Source organism: Ctenopharyngodon idella, chromosome 21 (genome assembly GCF_019924925.1).
Source record: "Ctenopharyngodon idella isolate HZGC_01 chromosome 21, HZGC01, whole genome shotgun sequence".
Classification (NCBI taxonomy): Eukaryota; Metazoa; Chordata; class Actinopteri; order Cypriniformes; family Xenocyprididae; genus Ctenopharyngodon; species Ctenopharyngodon idella.
Genome location: NC_067240.1, coordinates 16975925 through 16999562, shown reverse-complemented (window position 1 = coordinate 16999562; position 23638 = coordinate 16975925). Strand labels below are relative to the sequence as shown.

The 23638-nt window shown below is 37.9% G+C and overlaps 2 protein-coding genes across 3 annotated transcripts; one reads left to right on the top strand and one right to left on the bottom strand.

The window, feature by feature from the left end:
* The first annotated feature begins 329 nt into the window (after nucleotides 1-329).
* On the top strand, nucleotides 330-13252 carry si:dkeyp-50d11.2 (calpain-1 catalytic subunit). Of its 2 annotated transcripts, XM_051876587.1 has the most exons (22): nucleotides 334-526; nucleotides 934-1196; nucleotides 1509-1578; nucleotides 1754-1872; nucleotides 5714-5847; nucleotides 5941-6109; nucleotides 6417-6500; nucleotides 6582-6667; nucleotides 6774-6848; nucleotides 7072-7232; nucleotides 7321-7481; nucleotides 7886-7897; nucleotides 8625-8836; nucleotides 9757-9796; nucleotides 9862-9927; nucleotides 10006-10063; nucleotides 10238-10302; nucleotides 10419-10487; nucleotides 11037-11115; nucleotides 11212-11328; nucleotides 11440-11498; nucleotides 11625-13252. In XM_051876587.1, exons 2-22 carry the CDS (start codon nucleotides 945-947, stop codon nucleotides 11649-11651), a joined length of 2115 nt encoding a protein of 704 aa, XP_051732547.1. In that variant the 5' UTR covers nucleotides 334-526; nucleotides 934-944; the 3' UTR covers nucleotides 11652-13252. The 2 variants fall into 2 exon arrangements, with proteins under 2 accessions (XP_051732546.1, XP_051732547.1); XM_051876586.1 differs by having other exon boundaries at nucleotides 330-526; nucleotides 11440-13252.
* Nucleotides 13241-22943, bottom strand: bbs1 (Bardet-Biedl syndrome 1). Its single transcript, XM_051876588.1, has 17 exons — nucleotides 22527-22943; nucleotides 22167-22243; nucleotides 22033-22067; nucleotides 19329-19601; nucleotides 18978-19024; nucleotides 18808-18846; nucleotides 18474-18546; nucleotides 18257-18388; nucleotides 17969-18075; nucleotides 17186-17306; nucleotides 16941-17099; nucleotides 16784-16853; nucleotides 16529-16687; nucleotides 15019-15152; nucleotides 14799-14933; nucleotides 14598-14684; nucleotides 13241-13711 (listed from the first exon to the last, which is right to left on the bottom strand). The coding sequence occupies exons 1-17, from the start codon at nucleotides 22556-22558 to the stop codon at nucleotides 13625-13627; spliced, it is 1767 nt and encodes a 588-aa protein (XP_051732548.1). The 5' UTR covers nucleotides 22559-22943; the 3' UTR covers nucleotides 13241-13624.
* Between the last annotated feature and the right edge of the window lie 695 nt (nucleotides 22944-23638).

The window sequence follows — 23638 nt, the reverse complement described above, 5'->3', positions numbered from 1 at the left end:
ACGATCACTAGCAGGTCACTAGCGCCTGCCGTTTGTGTCATATTAGCACAATATTAATCAATGTCTACTTTTCCATGATCAAACCATCTTAAATGTTTTAGAAATGACTAAAAATATCAAGTCATAATCATAAGCTCTATCTCCCTATTTTCCAAATTAATGACTTCCTGCGCAGATATAGCGCAGTAATGATGTTGTCACATGTAATCTGTTTCTTTTCTCTGCGCTTGTCAGGATGGACCAATTACAATTGTTTGTTTATTCAATAAGTTTATTTTAAAAAAAATATATTAATATTAATAAAATATTAATGTGCAAATAATAATGTACAGTACAATGTCTCCAGCCCCGTTGCGCCCACTAGAGGAATATAACTGCTTGTCTCATAGTAAACATTTGGAACCACACGCGTGCGCGCGTTCCGCACTGCAGTCTTTACATGCTGGGACAAGCCTAGTATAAGTTAACTGAACACAACCTCATTGCAAGGACAGTCATAACAGGATTTCAAGAGTGCCATTTTAAGGTAAGGTACAATAATTTTACACTTGTAGAAGCCTAGACTGGAAAGTATGTATCTTGTTGTCAAATGTTTTCACTCTCTTCATAAGTGGTTGGCAACAACAAGCTGTATGTGTGTTATATTTAACCACTAACCATCTAAAGATAATGGGTGGAAGGATTTCTTCCCCTGATTTATACTTCCAGTTAAAAAACATATTACATTACATCTGATTCTAAATAATTAAATTTTGGGAGTATATATGATAATAATAATAATAAATACATAAATGATAATAATGTAATGGCTGCTATGATTGATCAAAGCGACTCACTTTGGATTTAGACTTTGTTCTAAAATAAGGAATAATGAATTCGACCTAATGTGATGTGACGTAGCAGTGATCTATAGTTTTTGAGTGTCTCTGACAGTTCTTTCCTGGATGGAACCAATTTGTGCCACGGGAGTCGCTGCTCGTTTGAGGAGTGACTGGGATCGAAATAAGGGATATGGTCAGAACCATATGGCCCTGAAGTTTTTGGGCCAAGATTTTGAATACTTGCGTGAGCGCTGCCTTCAGAGTGGATGTCTGTTTGAGGATGAAACATTCCCAGCCCAGCAGTCTTCTTTAGGATTCAAAGAGCTGGGCCCTGGCTCTGCCAAAACCAAAGGTGTTCGCTGGATGAGGCCAACGGTGAGAGCATTAGAATAAACTGGGTGTCTAGTGTGGGCCAATATTTAAACCTTAGAAAGATCAAAAACCTAATATGTATAAACTTCAAATGATCTTTAATGGGATAGTTCACCCCAAAATGAAAATTCTGTCATCATTTACTTATCCTCGTGTTGTTCCAAACCAAGCAATTCTTTTAAGCACTTTTTACTTGCAAAATATAATACAGTAATAACACTGGTTGATCAACATCTATTTATCTATCAATAAGCAGAGATGTTTCAGTCATTTCTATGCCCTGTCTGACCCATAGGTCTTCTCTGTGTACCCCAGGAGTTCTGCACTGATCCACACTTTATCGTAGATGGGGCCACACGCACCGACATCTGCCAAGGAGCTCTAGGTAAAACAAGCATCTACTAAACCAGAACAAAATCGATGAAGAACTCAAAAACATTGCATGAATGCTTTCCTGCCAGTTAACTCACAAGAAAGTGCATGTTTTCTGCCAGTAATCACGTTGCTGCAGCAGTAATGTAGCATGGTTCCTCTGTTTCACTACACTATATTGATTGTAGGAGATTGTTGGCTGCTGGCAGCCATTGCGTGCCTTACCCTCAATGAACCCTTGCTGCATCGGGTGGTGCCTCATGGCCAGAGCTTCCATCAGCAATATGCTGGAATCTTTCACTTCCAGGTACTGAGCAATGTACATTCAGATTTTAAGTTTAATTTTTTAAAAATATTATATTTTTAATTTTGTAAATCTAATTTTATAAATGTCTAATGTGTATATATATATATATATAAACTACAATTATATATGACCAGCCAAATTACTGAGTGCAACTTTTAATTATGATTAAAATTAATTTTATTTTACAATTACCTATAAAAGAGAGACATAATGTGGATAAAGGTAATTTATACACTTAGTCACACAAGAAAATGAATATTTTATAATTATTTTAGTAAATAATTAATAATGTTCTGACACATTTCCCAAGCCCTGGTTTTGTGAAAAATCCCAATCATGTCCTTCCTTCCAATGCAGCGTGTAAACTGATCTGTTCCCCTTCCATTCGATTCTCCATAGCTCAGCAGATCTGCATTAAGCCACAGTCTCTAACGTCACCCACCCTGTCTGCTGCAGTGACTATATATACAAGCCTCACCCAGAAAATGAAATGTCCACATCTAATGTCCCCCTCTGCCAAATTCCCCTTCTGTTTTCCAGCCAGGAGCCATTTAGGCTCAGTCACTCAGTGAATGCTTATAATGTTCAGAGCATTAGTGCTGCAGAGAGACTTGGAGTACAGCCAGCAGCACCTAGTGTACTGATGTTTACAAATGCACAAATTGTAGATGTTATTGCATATTCTAGTTATCAAATATATATTAAAGAAAAACTATTGTTTATTAATATACGCTACCATTCAAAGGTTTGGGATCGGTAAGATTTTTAAAATGTTTTTGAAGTCTCTTATTCTCACCAAGGCTGCATTTATTAGGAAAAAAAATACAGTAAAACACTAATATTGGGAAATATTATTACAATTTAAAAAAAAACTGTTTTCTCTTTTAATATATTTTCTAATTAATATATTTCTATTTTAATAATTATTTTAAAATGTAGTTTATTCCTGTGATGTCAAAGCTGAATTTTCAGCATCATTACTCCAGTCTTTAGTGTCACATGATCCTTCAGAAATCATTCTAATGTGGTGATTTGGTGCTCAAGAAACATTTCTTATTATCTATTCTGAAATCAGTTGTGCTGCTTAATAGTTTTGTGGAAACCATGATACATTTTTCAGATTGCAATTTTCTTAACGTGTAAATATTTGTATGAACATAAAAAGACTCAACAACTAAGACATAAACTGAACAAATTTTAGAGACATTTGACAAACAGAAACTGAATAATGAATCCCTGAACAAAGGGGGGCCAATATCAAAAGTAGCATAATATAATAATGGTGTGGCCACCAGCTGCTTTAAGTACTACAGAGCATCTCATCCTCATGAACTGCACCAGATTTGCCAGTTCTTGCTGTGAGAGATTAATCCACTCTTCCAAGGCACTTCCAAGTTCTTGAGGGGGACATATGGTTATACGTGGTTTGGCACTTCAGGGACGATCAGCTGTAGCTTCCTGTCTCCCTGTAGCAGACGTCTTACATTACAGACATTGCAGTTATTTGCTCTGGCCACATCTGCAGTCCTCATGCCTCCTGCAGCAGGACTATGGCATGTTCACACAGGTGATCAGCATTTTGGGCATCTTTCTCCTGGTGTTTTTCAGAATCAGTAGAAAGGTCTCTTTAATGTCCTTAAGTTATTGAAACTGTGACCTTAATTGTTGATTGTGTGTAAACTGGTAGTGTCTTAAGGACTGTGCAATAATTGTTTATGGTTCATTGAACAAGCACGAAAAACATTGTTTAAACACTTTCCAATAAAGCTATGTAAAGCTTATTTGGATTTTACAAAATTCTATTTAAAATACAGTATCCTGAAAAAGGGATGTTTCTGTTTTTGCTGAGTATGTATTATATATATATATATATATATATATGTGTGTGTATATACACCGATCAGGCATAACATTATGACCACCTTCCTAATATTGTGTTGTTCCCCTTTTTGCTGCCAAAACAGCCCTGACCCATCGAGGCATGGACTCCTCTAGACCCCTGAAGGTGTGCTGTGGTATCTGGCACCAAGATGTTAGCAGCAGATCCTTTAAGTCCTGTAAGTTGTGAGGTGGGGCCTCCATGGATCGGGCTTGTTTGTTCAGCACATCCCACAGATGCTCGATTGGATTGAGATCTGGGGAATTTGGAGGCCAAGTCAACACCTCAGACTCATTGTTGTGCTCCTTAAACCATTCCAGAACCATTTTCGCTTTGTGGCAGGGTGCATTATCCTGCTGAAAGAGGCCACAGCCACCAGGAAATACCGTTTCCATGAAAGGGTGTACATGGTCTGCAACAATGCTTAGGTAGGTGGTACGTGTCAAAGTAACATCCACATGGATGGCAGGACCCAAGGTTTCCCAGCAGAACATTGCCCAAAGCATCACACTGCCTCCGCCAGCTTTCCTTCTTCCCATAGTGCATCCTGGTGCCATGTGTTCCCCACTGCACACGCACCCGGCCATCCACGAGATGTAAAAGAAAACGTGATTCATCAGACCAGGCCACCTTCTTCCATTGCTCCGTAGTCCAGTTCTGATGCTCACGTGCCCACTGTTGGCGCTTTCGGCGGTGGACAGGGGTCAGCATGGGCACCCTGACTATGCAGCCCCATACGCAACAAACTGCAATGCACTGTGTATTCTGACACCTTTCTATCAGAACCAGCATTAACTTCTTGAGCAATTTGAGCTACAGTAGCTCGACTGTTGGATCGGACCACACGGGCCAGCCTTCGCTCCCCACGTGCATCAATGAGCCTATGACCCTGTCGCCAGTTCACCACTGTTCCTTCTTTGGACCACTTTTGATAGATACTGATGACTGCAGACCGGGAACACCCCACAAGAGCTGCAGTTTTGGAGATGCTCTGACCCAGTTGTCTAGCCATCACAATTTGGCCCTTCTCAAACTCGCTCAAATCCTTACGCTTGCCCATTTTTCCTGCTTCTAACACATCAGCTTTGAGGACAAAATGTTCATTTGCTGCCTAATATATCCTACCCACTAACAGGTGCCGTGATGAAGAGATAATCAGTGTTATTCACTTCACCTGTCAGTGGTCATAATGTTTATTATGCCTGATCGGTGTATATATATATATATATATATATATATATATATATATATATATATATGTGTGTAGCCAAGTATGGTTGTCCCATACTTGGAATTTGTGCTCTCCATTTCACCCATCCAAGTGCATTCACACAGCAGTGAGTATTGAACACACACCTGGAGCAGTGGGCAGCCATTTTTGCTGTGGTGCCTGGGGAGTGATTGGGGGTTAGGTGCCCTGCTCAAGAGCACCTCAGTTGTGGGCAGTGAGAGTGAAAGAGAGCGCTGTTCATTCATATAGTGTATATATACGCTAAAAATGAATGTAAGTTTCCAGAAAAAATTTACTAGACCAATTAAGCTAGCAAAAAAATCCTTATTGTTGAGGCCTGGTTTAACACACGTGAATGCCAAAAATATAATACACCCATTCCCCCATTGTTTGCACTGGTTAATCGCTGGTTAATGCTGCATTCATGTCATCTTGGTACTTTCATAATTACGAGTTCCAGACTGGTAAAAACCATTCACATCTCTGTCACACTCCTAATTACAAGTTGAAAAGTTTAAAAATCACCAGTTGTCATCAATGTCAGACATGAATGCATTTAGGCATTGTGAACTTTTCCACAGGAACAAATCTAGAGTAAGAGAATGTCAAAGCTTCAGAGTAGAATCTTTGAATCCTTTTTGTCTTTGTCATCCTTTTAATTACAATAATTGTGACATGATGTAAGTCCAGCACTAAGCCCAACAGAACGTGTATCCTAATGCGTTTTCTAGTTTTGGCAGTTTGGGGACTGGGTGGATGTGGTGATTGACGACCGGCTGCCTGTCAGAGATGGGAAGCTGCTTTTCGTCCACTCAGCTGAGGGAGCAGAGTTCTGGAGCGCTCTGGTGGAGAAGGCATATGCAAAGTAAGAAGGCTTCAATCATACGCTTTCACAGATAGACTTCAGACCAGGATCTTGTTTGGTTGTGTAATGAGTTTGTTATCATGAATGTGACAGGTTGAACGGCTGCTACGAGGCTCTTTCTGGAGGCTCCACGTCTGAAGGGTTTGAGGACTTCACCGGTGGAGTGACAGAGATGTATGAGCTGAAAAAAGCTCCATCCAACCTCTTCAGCATCATCAGAAGAGCTGTGGAGAGAGGCTCCCTGATGGGCTGCTCGATAGATGTTAGTGCTCAGGAACAACATAACCAATAACCAATTAGTCTGTAATATCTGGAGAAGTCTGTATAATATAATATAATATCCATACATTGAGCTTCCAAACTGCTTATCCTGTTGTATTTAGGCTCACGGGATAATATAATATAACACTTTTGAATGACTGTCAACGGAGAGAAATGCTTTTTGGGTTTAGAAGGTGTAATTTCAGCATCTACCAGCAGGGGCCATGCTAACCAAACTTACATTCTCATATTTGAATTGTTATTAATACATTTAAAAGTACTCAAATTTATTTTATTTTCACTTTCAGATCACAAGTTTCTTTGACATGGAGGCTGTCACCTTTAAAAAGCTGGTTAAAGGTCACGCCTACTCTATTACTGGAGTGGAGGAGGTGAGTGTTGGATTTTGATTGACAAGAAACTCAACCAATCACAGACAACTCATCATTGGCAGATGTAAATCTGTTGGCCAGGTGGAGTACAGAAAAAAACGCACAAAGCTGTTGCGCATCAGAAATCCTTGGGGAGAAGTGGAGTGGATGGGGCCCTGGAGTGATGAGTGAGAATGATGTGAAGAGGAGGGGTGAAGGGGGAAATTATTCCTAAAATAATAATGAATAATGTCAGATATCTTTGTTGAATACTATCACCATCTGTCAATTCAGGTCAAGGGAATGGGGTGAAATCGACCCGTCTGTAAGGTCCCGTCTGCATAACTGCAGAGAGGATGGAGAATTCTGGTACATGTTTCTTGCAGTATTCTCCTTAAATCAATGTAATCTACATATTAGTTTTTAAGGCACCATTATAGCAATTTACCTGAGTTATACAACTTACAACTTAAGCTCAACAAGGACATTTGTGGCATGTCATCCAAAATATGACACACTTAAAGGGACAATTCACCCAAAAATATCTTCTGAACTATCCTTTTAAGCTTTTATTGTTCACCCACACACACAGGATGTCATTCAGTGACTTCATGCGAGAGTTCAGCAGACTAGAGATCTGTAACTTGACAGCGGATGCACTACAGAGCAGCGAGGTGAAGAAGTGGAACACATCCCTGTATCCTGGTGAATGGAGAAGAGGAAGCACTGCTGGCGGCTGCAGGAATTATCCAGGCATGTTTTCTACAAAAGTCCTTAGGATGCTTGTGAGCTGACATGAGAGACAGTGCTCTCACATTAAAGTCTATTTCTTTCTGCACAGCAACATTTTGGATCAATCCCCAGTTTAAAATAGTCTTAAAGGAACCAGATACTGAGAGTCAAGATGACTGCACTTTTCTAGTGGCCCTGATGCAGAAGAATCGCAGAAAGTTACGTCGGGAGGGCAAAGACATGGAGACGATTGGATTTGCCATTTATGAGGTAGAAAATTCATTTGATATGGGCATAAGTAATTAAATAGCTGTTAATCAGAAAAATCAATCAGCTTTAAGATGCTTTTTATGTATATAGAATAAATTCTTGTTTTTCATTAAATATATTTCCGTATTATAGAGGAGACTGGGGCAAGTTGTCACATGGGCTTTACCTCACTAACTATAAAGCTTTAAAGGTATGTTTTATAGAGAGTCGACTTTTTAAAGATAAACCCAGCCTGAGAAATATTAATTGGCATTAAAAAGTGTGACAACTAGCCCCAGTGTTCCCTATATTACATTACTGGATGTAACAAATATTATGGGAAATGTGTGTTGCTAGAAAAACTGAAAGATGCATATTTATTATTAATTATTATTTTTTCTAAACTTTATTTCTGAATCTTATAGGTCCCTAAAGAGGTACGAGATGTGTGCCAGATTAATGAAACTCATCAGCATTGTTTAACATAGGTAAACCATTTGTTATCAAATATGTCAGGTTAGGTTAGTCCCTAAACTGCAGATTGATTCTTAGTTTAGATAGCGTAATGCTGAGAGATCCTGCACATGGTCAGATCACGCAAGGGCTTTTCACACTTGAAATAGTTAATCCTGGGTTATTCTAAACCCCGGGTAAACAGAATCCTTGGTTATTTTGCTTCATGTTTCACACTGCTCATAATTTACCCAGGGTTAACAATTAATCCCGGATATTCATAAGCTAATGTTTCACGCTGTACATTCCTAAACCCTGGATTAACGTTCTTATTTGCGGTGTCGGTGTCAGTGTCATTGATTGGATAAACGCAGCATGCAACCTGTTTACATAGCTCTAGCATTGCGCATCATCACAGGACTGGGTACTCTGGGTTCAGGCCGAAATTTCGGAGCTCGGAGCCCTCCCCGGAACAGCACGCCAAATACGCATTAACTCTTACTGTACTTAATTATATGTAAATGTGAACTTGTGAACCCTAGTAAAAAGCGGGGCTAGCAGGGTTTCATAACCCCGCTTCTAAATTACAAATGTTCCTTTACCCCAGGGTTAAAAGCGGTGTTTAGAACGATGATAACCGGGGGTTAAGTGCAGTGTGAAAAGCCTTAGAGTGATATGTGTGTAGTGATATGAATCTCCTCTCCTTGTTAGTGTCTGGGCCAGGTAGGTGTGCATCTGAAGCGTGATTTTTTCCTCAAACACACATCCAGCGCTCGTTCTGAGCTCTTCATCAACCTTCGAGAGGTGAGCTCGCGTTTCTGCCTGCCAGCAGGGGAATATATCATCGTCCCCTCCACCTTTGAGCCCCAGAAAGAAGGAGACTTTGTGCTGAGGGTCTTTTCAGAAAAGGCTGCTGACTCCCAGTGAGTGACCATTTGAAAATAAATGTTTATGTAATTTTTTTCCAAACGGAGCAATAATATATATTCTAATGGTTAGAAATACAAATAATTAAACCTAAATGGTTCCTTCACACATACGCAAATCGCTGTTTGCATCGATGCACCCCCATACTATGACAGATGTTCACTTTTGCACCTGTCGCTCATGAAATCCATGGATGGTCCATTTTGTCTTTGGGACTGGGAACTCGAAGTCAGTTTTCTCCAAAAACAAGCTGAAATGTGGATTCATCTGATCACAGCACACATTTAGACCCTCTGAGATGAGCTCAGGCCCAGAGAACTCTGCAGCATCTCTGCATTGAACAGATGTATAGCGTTTTCCTTGCGTAACAGAGATTAGAGTAGCATTTCTTGATGCAGCGGCAGACTGTGTTAAGTGACGTTTTTTCAAAGTACTCCCGAGACCATGTGGCTATATTTAATACAGTACCATGATGGTTCCTCATGCAATGGCATCTGAGGGCTCAAAGGTCACATACATTCAACAGAGGTTTCCTGCTTTGTCCTACATGGACTGAGATTTCTCTGGATTCCCTGAATCTTTTCACAATAATATGTATGGTAGATGGTAAAAGACCTACATTTTAAAGGTTTGAGAGAATTAACAAATCACATATTTTTGATTTTATTGCATTTTACAAAATGTCCCAACTTTTCTGGAAATGGGGTTATAAATAAATTACAATTTGATTACATTTTATATATATATATATATATATATATATATGGTTAGAAATATAAATAAAAATTTGATTTAATTTGTTTAATATAAGATTTTAACAAAGCATTAATATATTTTCAATTAATGAAAGCTATTAAAATAGTGCATATTAAAATGGAACTGAGAGAAAATAAAATTTTTTGTTCTTTCACTATAGGGAGCTAGATGATGAAATTTCCGCAGATGTACCGGAGGAGGTGAGTTTCCCGCACACAGATGAATACTGGGAAGTTTTGCTCTTAATGTGTTGTTTCTATGACAGCCTGCGCTCCAGGAGAGTGACATTGACGAGGGCTTCAAGGCACTTTTCGCAAAGCTGGCAGGGCCGGTAAGACTGCAGGAAGTGGTGGTAATGGGTTGTTGTTATGCCCAATAGCTTTGTTGACTTGCTCACTTTGGTCTACAGGAAATGGAGATCAATGTGTCCAAACTCCAGATGATTCTGAACCGGGTTGTTGGCAAACGTGAGTGTGCTTATGGACACGTAAAGCATATTTCAGTTTTCACAATTAGTTATGTGCTAATTGACAACATGCCACATATGCTGTGAATAAAGCCATGGTCATACTTAACCTTGAATTTTCCCTGAAAGGAGCCAACTGAAGTTTAAAATGATCTTATAATTGCTCTTTTTACAGATAAAGATATAAAGACAGACGGATTTGGTAAAGAGGCCTGTCGGGCCATGATAAATCTTACGGATGTATCCTTTAAAGACTCCACACAATATTAGAATATTAGCATTTGCGGGCCATTTTTGAAGGTAAGACTGTGAATAGTATGGATTAAAATCTTGAACAAACCTTGACTGCCATAAAGACAACTGGTCTTGGAAAGCTGGGACTGATAGACTTCCATGTGCTCTGGGAGAAGGTCAAACGATATCTTGTCAGTGGCTACATTTTATGCTTACTTTATGGTATATGGATGAAATATTAGACATACATTACCATTCAAAATTTTGGGGTTGGTAAATTTAAAAAAAAATTAATTAATTAATACTTTTATTGAGCAAGGACACATTAAATTGATCGAAAGTGACAGTAAAGACATATATGTTACAAAAGATTTCTATTTCAAATGAATGCTGTTCTTTTGAATGGTTTTCATTATTAATAATAATAAATGTTTCTTGAGCAGCAAATCAGCATATAATTCTGAAGAATCATGTGACACTGACTGGAGTAATGATGCTGAAAATTTAGCTTTCCCATCAGAAATAAATTGCATTTTAAAATATATTAAAAATAGAAAAGTTATTTTAAATTCGAATAATATTTCACAATATAACTGTTTTTACTGTATTTCTGATCAAATAAATGCAGCGTTGTTGAACTTTTTTTTTTCCAAAAACATTTAAATTACTGACCCCAGACTTTTGAATGGTAGTGTAGATGTTGACAGTATTTTTTTTTTTTTTTTTTAATAAACCTCAAGGCTGTGTTTAGGGAGTTTGACTTGGACAAGTCTGGCACAATGAGCTCTTATGAAATGCGTCTGGCATTAGAATCAGCAGGTATCTGCCACATGCAACATTCTTTTAAAAGCATATCTATAATTACTGTGGTAAATTATGTTTATGACGACGTTTTGGATTTTATGCTTCTATAAGGCTTCAAGTTAACCAACAACCTGTTCCAGCTTATAATCCTGCGCTATGCAAAGCCGGACCTCAACGTGGACTTTGACAACTTTGTGGCTTGTCTGATCCGCCTGGAGACTATGTTTAGTAAGTGTGCCAAGTAAAAAAAACTCTTTTTTTAAGGATGATTTTAACAATGCGGCTACAAATGACAAAGATAGGACTGGATATGTCAAGAGTTCACATTTATTCCAACAGAAACTTTTAAAGCAATGGACACTGATGAAGATGGATTGGTATCCTTCAGCTTTACCCAGGTTGGTCTTAACTGGTTTTTAGTAATGAGAACTTCAAAATGTAAATGCATCCCTGTCTCTCTGTGGCTCAGTAATATATGTTTGCAACCTTTCTCTCCCTCTTGTTTTCTTCCTGTCATCTTATAGTGGATCACCCTCACTATGTTTACTTAGATGGATGTTCCTTGTCTTCACTGCTTCCTCAGTCCCTAATCTTCTTTACTACATGTCTCCTGTAACCTCAGTTGTATTTATGAAGTGGGTGCCTGACCAGCAGTAGAGCACTCATACAATGAGCTATATGGCACGATGCACGATTTTCATTCAACATGACAGGAAAGGAAAGCGAATATTGAGATGCAACAGCCAATAGAATATACTCAGAAAAAGCAGTGAACCTGATTTTTGTTTACTCTACATTTCAAAAGTTTGAGGTCAGAAAGATTTTTGTATTCAGTGAGGATGCATTAAAATGATCAAAATGGACAGTAAACAAATGTATAATGTTACAAAAGAATTTTTCAACATTTATTATAATAAATGTTTCTTGAGCACCAAATCAGCATATTAGAATGATTTCTGAACTAATGATGCTGAAAATTCAGCTTTGCCATCACAGGAATTGATTACATTTTGAAATATATCAAAATAGAAAAAAAGTTCATTTAAATTGTAATAATATTTCACAATATTTCTGTTTTTATTGTATTTTTGATCAAATAATTGAAGCCTTGGTGACTTCTTTCAAAAACAACTTACTGACCCCAAACTTTTGAATGGTAGTGTACAATAAAGTTTGCAAGAAATATTTAGGCAAAACATAAAAATATCTGAGCCAAAGAACGTTTGAACTTATGTAAAAGAAGTTGACTAGTCTAAGTAGAAAGTTTGGAGTATAACTGTGAAATAGAGTGCAACAGTCGGGTTTCCGGAAGTAAAAACTCCATTCGTTTTCATCATAGGGAAATTGATTTTTAACGATAACTTAAATAAACCTTTAAAGACAGCCCTACTGTGAGCTCTGAGGTTGTTAATCAATAGCATTTTAGCATTATTTCAACTTAGTTTTAAAATAATCTTGTTTAACAGCAGAATTTGTGATGAAAAACTACATTACCCATGATGCTGTACAGAAAATTCCACCAATCAGAGTTGAAACAAGCAAATCGCACCACAAGATCTCATTAGCTCTGCCCAATCCCACGAAGCACTGCAAATGACCTAATCGAGTTGGCCTCCCTACGCTTTCAAAATACTTAAATATTTGTATATTTGTGCATATTTTGCAATACACAACGTTTTTATTTGATTATGCTGTTTGCAATGCTTCATGGGATTGTAGTTCTATCCATCATTAAAGCTGTCAAGTACAGTTTTGTACTTTTGTCCAATTTTCAAATAATTTTTTGCTTCAAATCAAAGTTTGAAATGTTTTGATTCACCTCGTGGCTGGTTGGCTTGGTTCATGGCTTATAACTCTTCAATGAAAACCTTTTTTAAATCCCTATTGTCTGATATGGCGAGCAGCAACTGGCTTAGTGAAGGGTCAGTCGTCTACAGCTCTGGCTGCGCTTTATATAAGATTCTTACCTGTGAACTTTTACCGTTGCGCCCCTTCATGTGTGTGCTTTAAACGTAGTAAACAATTTTTTTCTTACCGCACTGTCTTGAACAGTCTTGCAAGATTACCCCCATAAACCAGAATGCTGATTATGTACTGAATCACTATATTACAACAAAAGTGAGTCAATAAAGTCTCATAATTGAGTTATAAAGTGTGTGATCATTACATCAGGAATAATAAATATTAATTTACATACAAATATACAGGACTACCACAAATAAACATCAGAACATCTCTTAAATCCAAACTAAATGACCTGTGGAGCACTTGGCCTCACAGCTGTCAATCAAAGGCTCCAGTCACTAGCCATAAAAAGGTACAGAGGTATTGCCTGTGAGGACGCACCTCCCTCAATCCAGATCTAAGCTACAGGAAGCACCGGCTTTATGGCCAGCACAAGCTTCTCTTTACTCCTGTGACGTTTCAGGCAGCTTCCTGGAGAAGCCTTGCTGCTAACTGCTGCTAGGAGCACAGCAAGAGTTGAAGACACCTGTGAAGCTCAGCTAGACGACACGACTCGCTCTCAGTTCAGTGCAAGTCCTTCACTCACAGGCATGTTGATGTGGGCGGTGAGGAGAGGAGCACTCTTTCCTTCCCTCAGCACAAACACCTGAAATCACAAACCTAACATCAAACATCTGCTTGATTTCACGCATATAGTAATCAACATTTATGTTGTAAATCATGGCACTGTACAGGGGTGTCATGCTCCTATTTTTTGACGTGGCACCAGTGGCAGAATGATGACAGAATATTAAGTTTAAGTCACTGAGCAAATTTAGACTTGAATAGACGATTTATGCTGAATAATTTAGTTAAACACAGTTTTTCCTACATTTCATACACACACTACAATTCAAAAGTTTGGAATTTTTTTAATGTTTTTGAAATAAGTCTCTATGAAACCTAAGGCTGCATTTATTTGATCAAAAACACTAATGTTGTATAATATTGTGTGTGTGTGTGTATATATATATATATATATATATATATCACACAATTTAAAATAACTGTTTTCTATTAAAATATATGAAATAATAATTAATAAATGTAATTTGTTCCTGTTATGGCAAAGCTGAATTTTCAGTCTTCAGTGTCACATGATCCTTCAGAAATCATTCTAATATGCTGCTTTGGTGCTCGAGAAACATTTCTTATTATTATCAATGTTCAATATTTTTGTGGAAACCATGATACATTTTTTCAGGTTTCTTTAATAAATAGAAAGTTCAAAAGAACAGCATTTATATGAAATATAAATATTTTGTAACATTTTTAAAGTCTTTACTGTCACTTCATCATATGTACAGGAGTGGTGTCTAGTTATTATTCTGTAAATAAAAATGGTTAATTCAGTTTTGTATAAAAAATTGGGCTAATTTTGGTATATTGTGATCTGCTATGTGCAATTTGCATATCTTTTACAATACACACTTAGTTACTAGCCATTCCGAATATAAATGCTGCATAGATGTCTGACTGGGTGAGAGTCTTACTTTGATGATGTCAGAGATGCCTTTGTCACTCAAGCACTCCACAAAAGTGTCAATGGGGTAATTCAGTCCTGGAACCAGTAGGGGAATCTACAGACACACAACAGTTCACTGTTATCAGTGAAACATTTCAATAACTACACATAAAAAGTCTGCACTTATTGGGTAAGAAAAGTGATCATGAAACTGCTCAGCTGAGGTCACCTTGAAGAAGGCTGTCCTCATGCTGTACAAACTTTCATCATACAGAAAACTGATAGCAAGGTTCATGACTGGACGAGACACTGCAGTGTTCTGGATGTTCAGAGTGAGCTTGAAAGATGGGCCCAGCCCTTGAACCTTGCAGGAACAAAAAGCAGAAGTAGAGATCGGTATCATTCATCTGGTGTCATCTTGTTCATGTGCTCAGAATTGCACAACTCACCACAGCGTTCATCTTGAGTGGCTCGGTCAGGCTCGCCGACATGGGTGCGAGGCTGGACTCCAGGGCTTTGACATAAGCGCGTGCTGCAGCTAGACGCAGCCTGCTTAGGTCCATCTGAAAAGCTCGGTGCATGGCTGCATAGAAAAAACAATACCAGTCTAATAAGAAACAGAACATTACACAGATACCTTTCAAATGACATTTTTTGATTGTTAAAATGACTAAATCAGTTGTCTGTGTGTACTGTGTGAATTCTGCTTGACAGATAGTCAAAATTTCAGCAAACGGAAACATTCGACTGAAACAGCAAAAAAATGAACTTCTGGTTTCAGCTGAAATGGTTTTGAAAAAGCCTAAATCATTGCCGTAAACAGTGACATTTAATTACTGCTTCTTCAATGGCATGTTTTGACTGTGTCAACATCTATTTTGTTCACACAATGTGGATAAAATACAAAAGATAAACATGACAGATGTGTGGGCGGATGCTTTTCACCATGGCCAAAAATTATGCTAGAATATGTAAATATTGATAATAATATAACATTGATAATAATAAGAAATGTTTCTTGAGCAGCAAATCAACATAGAATGATTTCTGAAGGATCATGAGACACTGAAGACTGGAGTAATGATGCTGAAAATTCAGTTTTGCCATCACAGGAATAAGTTAAATCAAATAAATGCAGCCTTGGTGAGCATGAGAGGCTTCTTTTAAAAAACATTTTACATCTTAAGACTTTTGACCAGTAGTGTATGTAATATGCAATATGTAAAATTAGTTTGACTGGTTTAATTTGTCACCTGAGAACACAACACCTTGAACAGCAAACAAAGTACAGTTATATCCAGTTAAGTTTAATTACCAGAACTTTTTTTCCGGTTTCAGTTTTCAGCTAAGAGAAAATTTTAACTCTTTCCCCACCAGCATTTTTTTAAAACAGTTGCCGGACACCGGCGGAATTTTGAATCATTTTCACAAAATTTTCACAGCCCCCAGAATATTTTGTCGTATGAATAGCTGAATGTGCAATATATCAAATGAAAGAAAAATATATATATATTCTAGCTTTATGCAATCTTTTTTTATTGCCACTTGAATGTGGGTAAGTTTCATTAAAAAAAAAATTAAAAAAAAAATTAAAAAGGCAAAAAGCTGAGAAAATCAAGCAATATTGTCAAAGACTACATCCGGATCGGATGCAGAACGATCAAAACAGATGGAGATCGCTTCCATTAACTAATTTCCTCGCCGGATTTCCTTCATAACTTGTAATATTTTAAAACATCATTCAGAGGCAATACATGCTACGTTAAGGCAGTTCTAAGGTAGCATTCTATGCATGTGTCTGTCAATCATCGTTAGCCTGTCAATTAAAGTTAGAGAAATTTTCATCAATGGTGGGGAAGCGTTGTGTCATAAATGGCGGAATATAACGTCAATTGTGGGGAAAGAGTTAATTTTTGTTTTGGTGTTTATGTAAACAATTCATTTTGCTTCATCACTAACCAACTGCATTTTCACGCTCTCTCAAAGTCTGGTCCACATAGAGCTTGGTCTTCTTGGGCACGTTCAGGCGGATGCTCTGGGCTATTGGGGGTCCAGGGGCCGAGTCCCTGTCATCAAACACAGCCGTCCTCTTGAGGATCTTTACAACCAAACCTCCTCCTGGATCACAAACAGTTAAAAATATTTGAAATGCTTTGTAGCCAATCTTATAGTTGACGTAAACTGCTTTATCTACCATGCAACATACATCACTACCTTTGGTGGTCATTATCAGAGTGCCGTCTTCCCGTCCGTAGCGCCCGAAACAAATGCTTGTCACTACGTCCTGTAAAATAGAAATTAAAGTCTCTGATAATGATTATGAGAACAGGGACACTTCAACTCTGAGTTTTGAATTCATGACCGTTCTTACTGGTGTTTTGATGGTGCCGATCAGATTTTTGTCTCTGTACATGTGTACTTCACAGTTGGCCAGACCCACCAATACAGCCTGGAATCCTCGTGTGGGGAGGTCCATCAGTGCCATGGTGGTAACGGGGGCTGGCAAATAAGCCGTCCACAGCTTTTTCCCCTACAGGAGGATTCATTAGAAAGTTATCATTATCATTTCTGGAGGCATTATTGTTACTGTGACAGATATGGATACATTTATCATACCTTTTGAGTGTAACCCTGCAGCGTCTCATCAGTACATCCTACAACTACATTCTTTCCCATCCTCACCAGTCCCACTGGGTGAGAGGACAGCTCAATGCAGTACTTGGGCTTTGGGGAATCTCTTTAAGGCAAAAAGAAAATGGCACTGAGCGTTGCTTACCTGTTTATTGGCCTTTTTAACATGTTATCGCATTGTTATGCCAGAGAATAAAAAAATAAAAAAGGTAATTGTGACATTTCCCCTCGCAATTCCAATTTTGTATCTCACAAATCTGAGAAAAAAAAGGTAATTGCGAGATACAGTTCTCACTTTTTTTCTCGCAATTGCAAGTTTATATCTTGCAATTCAGACTTTTTCCCTCAGGATTCTTCATGTGTATGAGGTTAGGTCAGGTATCTAAAAAGTAGGGGGAAAAACAGACTTGTGAGATCTAAACACAGAATTACTGAGTAAATAAGTTAGGATTGCGAAATATAAACACCAAATTGCGAGAAATAAAGTCAGAATTGCGAGATATAAACTAGCATAAAAAGTTGCAATTACCTTTTTTATTTTTCCATGGCGGAAACAAGCTTCCATAAAAGTTACACTAAACTGACGGTCACACTACACTTTTCGTTCCACCGATTTCCATTCATACATCCTCATCATTTCCAGTATCGAGTGATTTGAGATTTATTTTGTAAAGCAATTGGTTCAACTCATTACAAGTTTTGAAAATCCTCAGTTCTCCCATCTTGGACCGCAAAAATGTTTAAATAAGTTTCAATTTACTCAATTACCTGCGTAGTATGTAGATGTTGCCGTTGCGACAGGCCACAGTGATACGGAATTCCACATCAAACTGACCCGTCACGTCCATCAGGGTGGCTGTACTAGGCAGTGACATCTGAAAACACACAAAGAAAATCATAGTAAAGAGTCAATTCTTTCTAGGAAATCTGTTTACTTTAGAACTACAAGTAATTTTAAACTAGTCACTGGTATTCTGATGATACATCAAAAGCAGAAGCTAATAGCAGAATATAGTGCATAACCAACACATATTAAGTAGATAAGAATGTGCTGACCTTACAGAGAATGGTAAAGGCTTCCGGATCTAATATGTAAACATCACCGTTCTCTGTGCCAATCACTAGGCAGCTAACTGCATCCTCATCTGCCATGTTCTTCTTCAACGTCCCTATACATGTAATGACCGTCTGAGACAAACAAAGAGACAAAAACCATGTTAGTGCAATTGCTTTTGTTCATCTATGTGTGAGTGACTGCATATATGTATTCCACCTGTCTACGTATAGGCTGGTCTTTGTGAAGATGAACAAAATTCTCCATTTCCTGTGGCTCAAGCATGAGGAATCTGAATAAATCACACAAGAAAGGCAATTTGAAAGGCGTGCTGAATACAGTGTAATGACACTTTTGCCATTAATATGTTTATAAGCAACAGAAAAAAGCACAAATGTCAGGGCATGCCAAATTGTCTCCAGGGCCCCAAAAAATCCCCAGAGGGTTAATAGATAAAAAAATAATATCTCAGCTGGAATAGAATTAATATACTATAATTATAGTCTTAATAAGGTTACAATATGAATAGATATAATATTGGAACAGTTTTTACCGTAGTGATCTGACAGAGAGTGGAATTTCAGCTTTGTCCCTGTTCAAGAGAAAATAATACAATTATCTACAGTACTGTAAACTGTAAAATACACATGTATTGTATCAGGTTGTACTCTACATGCCATTACAAATGCAATGCATTGGGTCTAAAAAACTACAGTAACTCACCTTAATCCTTCTAACATCTCTTTGAGTGTCATTGGATCAATCATGTCCTAAGAGTCAAAACACAGCCAGTAAGCATTACAGTAAAATGAAATCACAGTGTAAACAAATGGCCTCCTAATAATCCCCATCCACTGAATTGGCTCCATCACTCTCTCTCCTCTCCACCTATAGCTGGTGTGTGGTGAGCCCATTGGCGCCATTGTACTGTGGCTGCCGTAGCATCATCCAAGTGGATGCTGCACACTGTTGCGCCCCATCATATGATTGTACAGTAGTACATAAGAAACACGCTATAAAAATGCCTCATTCATTTATTCAATGCATAGAGCTGAATGTATATGAACAGCTCACCTCCCTGGCCTGACTCCAGACATCCTGTTCCAGAGGGTTCACCTCCAGACTAGGCAGCGTGAACTTGAAGTAGGGCCTCAGGTTCTTGTAGACGTAGATGAAGGGACCAGAGGCCACAGCGATGGCTGGTGTTCGTGGCTCATGAAGGTCCATGAGGAAGGAGACCAGGCCAGTGGGCAAGTCCAGCAAGGTGCTCTCACTCAACAGACCAGTGCCACGGTACACCTTTAGCTTCATGTTACACACTCCCGTGCCAAGATCACCCACCACCAGCTGGTACACAGACAGCTCTAATCACTCTTTATTGCCAGTCTACTTCTTAAAGGATTAGTTCCAATTAAAATGACAATTACCCTAAGCTTTACTCACCATCAAGTCATCCTAGTTGTATATGACTTTATTCTTTCTGATGAACACAATCAGAGTTATATAAATAAATATCATGACGCATCCAAGCTTTATACAACTATTCAACTTGGGAAAAAAAGTGTAACACCTCTCGCAGTTCAAAACGCTTACGCTTCGTCCTACGCCTTCCCTATTCAACTTACGCTTTCTTCCTAAGTTGAATATGGAAGGCGGTCTAGATATTTTACTTTATAACTTGTTAAATATGAATATTTTTCTTACACAAATGCACCGCTCGACTTCAGAAGGACTTTATTAACCCCCGGAGCTGTGTGGAGTACGTTTATGATGGATGGAGACACTTTCTTGAGCTTCAAGCTCATTGGCCCCATTCACTGCCATTATTAAGCTCGGATGCGTCAGGATATTTATTAATATAACTCTGATTGTGTTCATCAGAAAGAAGAAAGTCATATACACCTAGGATGGCTTGAGGGTGAGTAAAGCTTGGGGAATTTTTCATTTTAAAGTGAACTAATCCTTTAATGATGAATTATTGCCATTGCATGAAAAGGTAACTCCTTGTGAAAAAAAAAAAAAAAACTTTACACTGTAGTACTTCTTATGGAAACAATGTAATTTTAAAATAATATACTTACTGAATGTAATGTTTTCATAAACTTAACTGCATGTTATTTACAATTAAATGAAAATGTATGCAATTAGCTATTAAGTAGGACTAAAGTACATATTTATATGTAATTTCATAGTTATGTCTATTGTCTTTGAAATATGATTAAATGTACTGTCAAATGAAATGACAAGCATTTATGGTAAACTAAAATATACTTTAATGTCATTTCATTTTAAACTTGTATGCCATGTATTTTTTTTATCATATATTTGTAACTACACATTTGTAATGATGAAGTTGCAATGTAGTACACTTAAAATACATTAATTTTAAAGTAAACGTAATAACACAGTACCACTATGTCATAGTCAAGTACTTTACATGCGCTTTAGTATGTTAGTCAACACATCAAAATAAGTGCACTTCTTCAAAGCACAACAATAGATTATTTAAACAATTTTTGGTAACACTTCAGTATAGGGAACACGTATTCACTATTAACTACAACTTTTGCCTCAATTAACTCCTAATTTATTGCTTATTAATAGGGAGTAAGGTAGTTTTTGTAGCATTTAAATTTAGGTGTTGGGTAGGATTAAGGGATGTAGAATAAGGTCATGCAGAATAAGGCATTAATAGGTGCTTTATAAGTACTAATAAACAACCAATATACTAGTAATATGCAAGCTATTAAGCAACTAGTTAAAAATGAGAATTGAACCCTAAAATAAAGTGTTACCCAATTTTTAAAAAATGAACCTTAAAGTAATACTTTTAATTTGATATTATTACAAGAGTCACTTTTTAGAAGTGTACTTAAGAGCGTTAAATCGTGAAAGTGTACTCTCTTTAGGAACACTTACGTGGCCTTTTATTTTATTAACATTATAATTTTTTTTTTTTTTTAAAAAACAAATTTACTTATTGCAGTAAGCAATTTCTAAGAAACACTGTTGAAAGTGGATCGGACCTATCGCCACAACACACTTGTAGCCAATCAGCAGTAGGGGGCGTGCCCACTCATAATAGGGGAGGACAAAGAGTGAGCAAGAGGGAGATTTAAAGAAAGACTGTAGAAAGAGAGATAGCTGAGAGACATTACAAAAAAAGGTCAGAGGAATATCAGTGGAAAATGAAGGGTTATGATCAGATAAGAGCTTTAGGACCCGCGTTAATATTAGAAAAGCTTTCCAGCGCTGGAGAGACCTGAAAATATACGCCGAGGTTGCGCTGTTTCTGCTCCATACATGAGTAACATCGGTTTTGCTATATTTTACAGAACCAAGATATGCTGTAGTTGTAATTTTAGCTATAGTAACAGGACAGTTTTGAGTGTCATTGTTTGTCTGGAGCTGGTGTGATGCCGGCGACCAACAACAAACTCTTGCTTGTATATACTCTTGTGTATTGTATGTTCATTTATGTTTTTAATTGTCGTTCGTTCGTCATCTTTCGCTTTATTTTTCACAAAGCACTATTTTGCTTCACTTTAGCTATGAGAAAGGGTCATCCACTCTTGCATTGCACGTTTGTGTATTCTGGGGCATTTTCGTGCATTTTGAAGCGAGGGCTGTGTTTGTTTGAAATAGTTTCAAATATCAACAGCGTTTCTCAGAACTCGCTTACTGCACCTTTAAGCTTTGAAGTACCCTACAAGTGCACCTTCAATTAAGCGCACATCTTTCTCACAAGGGACACAATGGCATAAACACACTATCTCACCTTATTCTCACCATCTCCATGCAAATCTGAAAGAGCTGTGGAAAATAACAGGAAGAATGAGCTGGTGAGATTGGTAGTTGCAGGCTAAACTGCAGATATGTGAGTGATTGTGCAAGTTCATGCAAGTAACTCACCAATGCAAGAGGAAAAGGTGTATAGATTGGCGACTGGGTCATAGTGGGCATCAAGCCATTTGGAGCTGGCCACTGAACTACAAAAACACAGGGAAAACTTACTACTACATACAGGCCAGCATTTTATTTTTTAAAGCATCGGTGCATGTGAATTTATTTCTATGCACTGGATTTGAAAACACTCAAGCTCTGTTGTATTATTGTGTCGCCATATGTGAGCAAATAAGAGTAGTTAGCTGGCGTCAAACCATAAGCTCAGCTCTACTGCTATTAAGCTAACGTTATTCGAATATGCTATATATCAACATGCTAACGCCAATCGCAATTTAAGGCGATATTTTCGAGAAAAAGCCTACTCACGTGTCTTTCAGCTCCTGGGGAACAGAGGACATGACGGTTTTGTTATTTTCAAATGCTGTTTATTGACCTAGACTATAGAAACCAAACTGCTTCGACTGTCTGCTGTAATCCTCAGATCGGCTTTCCTCGTTCCTATGGCAACCACTCCAGTGGGAGAGCTTAAAGGCGCTACATTGAAATGCTTCCTTCAGGAATGGTTCGTTTTAATAATTAGTTCCGAATAAACAAAAATATGGCCCGGTTTCACAGACAGGGCTTAGATTAAAGGCACAATATGTAAGATTTAATTAAAATATCCAAAGACAACTAGAACAATGCTATATATTTTGTTGACTTGTGTACTTACATTATCCTAAATGTTTCCAGGAATCGTTAAATCCAGAGAAATAAGCAATTTTAAACAGGACACAGACCATGTCCGTGCGTCGACTATCAATAACATCATACCCACGTTACCCTTGTTTTATTTTGTTGAAACCATGCTTTAGAATATTATGTGTTTTATTAGAGCCGGACTGTTTGAAAGCAAGCGTCTATCAGCGGATGGGTCCGCGATAGATAGACACCCGCTTTCTGTGTGTATCAGCGCTCGGTGAAGAGCCTCAGTGATGACTATTTACAACGTTTTTGAAGCGCTGATCATTGAAGCCAATCACAGACATATCTGATGAGCTCGTCAACACATTGGCCAATCAGAGGTATGAATCCGCTCAACAGCGTTAAAAGCGTCACATTTTTAAAATTTCAGTACCGACTAGGTACTGAAGTCGGTACTTTTGACAACTCTTACTTAACTTTAGACAGGTGAGCAACTGTTTGGATACATTCATCGACAGAAAACCAATCATGTTATTTAACTCAACACAGTAAGTCTTAATGTTTAAATCTTGTTTTCTTGATTTACCGTGAGTACCATGTTTTACCATGACTAATATCGATCTTGCTTACTGCAGTGTGCATTAAGTGTCTCATAGCAGCCGCTGAGCAAATGCACAGAGTAGCATTATCACTTTTTTAACACACAAATGTATCTAATGATAAAAAAAAACGTACGCATGACCAGAAGAAGCAGAAGTGGCGACTGCGTATGATAAAATCTCTACTGCTCTCGA

Coding starts and splice junctions, on each gene's coding strand:
- si:dkeyp-50d11.2 (XM_051876586.1), top strand. CDS start 945: ATGGAACCAATTTGTGCCACGGGAGTCGCTGCTCGTTTGAGGAGTGAC. Junction 1,873..5,713: donor CTGGAATCTTTCACTTCCAG/GTACTGAGCAAT, acceptor TGCGTTTTCTAG/TTTTGGCAGTTTGGGGACTG. Junction 11,329..11,439: donor CCGCCTGGAGACTATGTTTA/GTAAGTGTGCCA, acceptor TTATTCCAACAG/AAACTTTTAAAGCAATGGAC.
- bbs1 (XM_051876588.1), bottom strand. CDS start 22,558: ATGTCCTCTGTTCCCCAGGAGCTGAAAGACAC. Junction 17,307..17,968: donor AACATCTACATACTACGCAG/GTAATTGAGTAA, acceptor TTTGCCTTAAAG/AGATTCCCCAAAGCCCAAGT. Junction 13,712..14,597: donor GCATCTCTGACATCATCAAA/GTAAGACTCTCA, acceptor TTGTGATTTCAG/GTGTTTGTGCTGAGGGAAGG.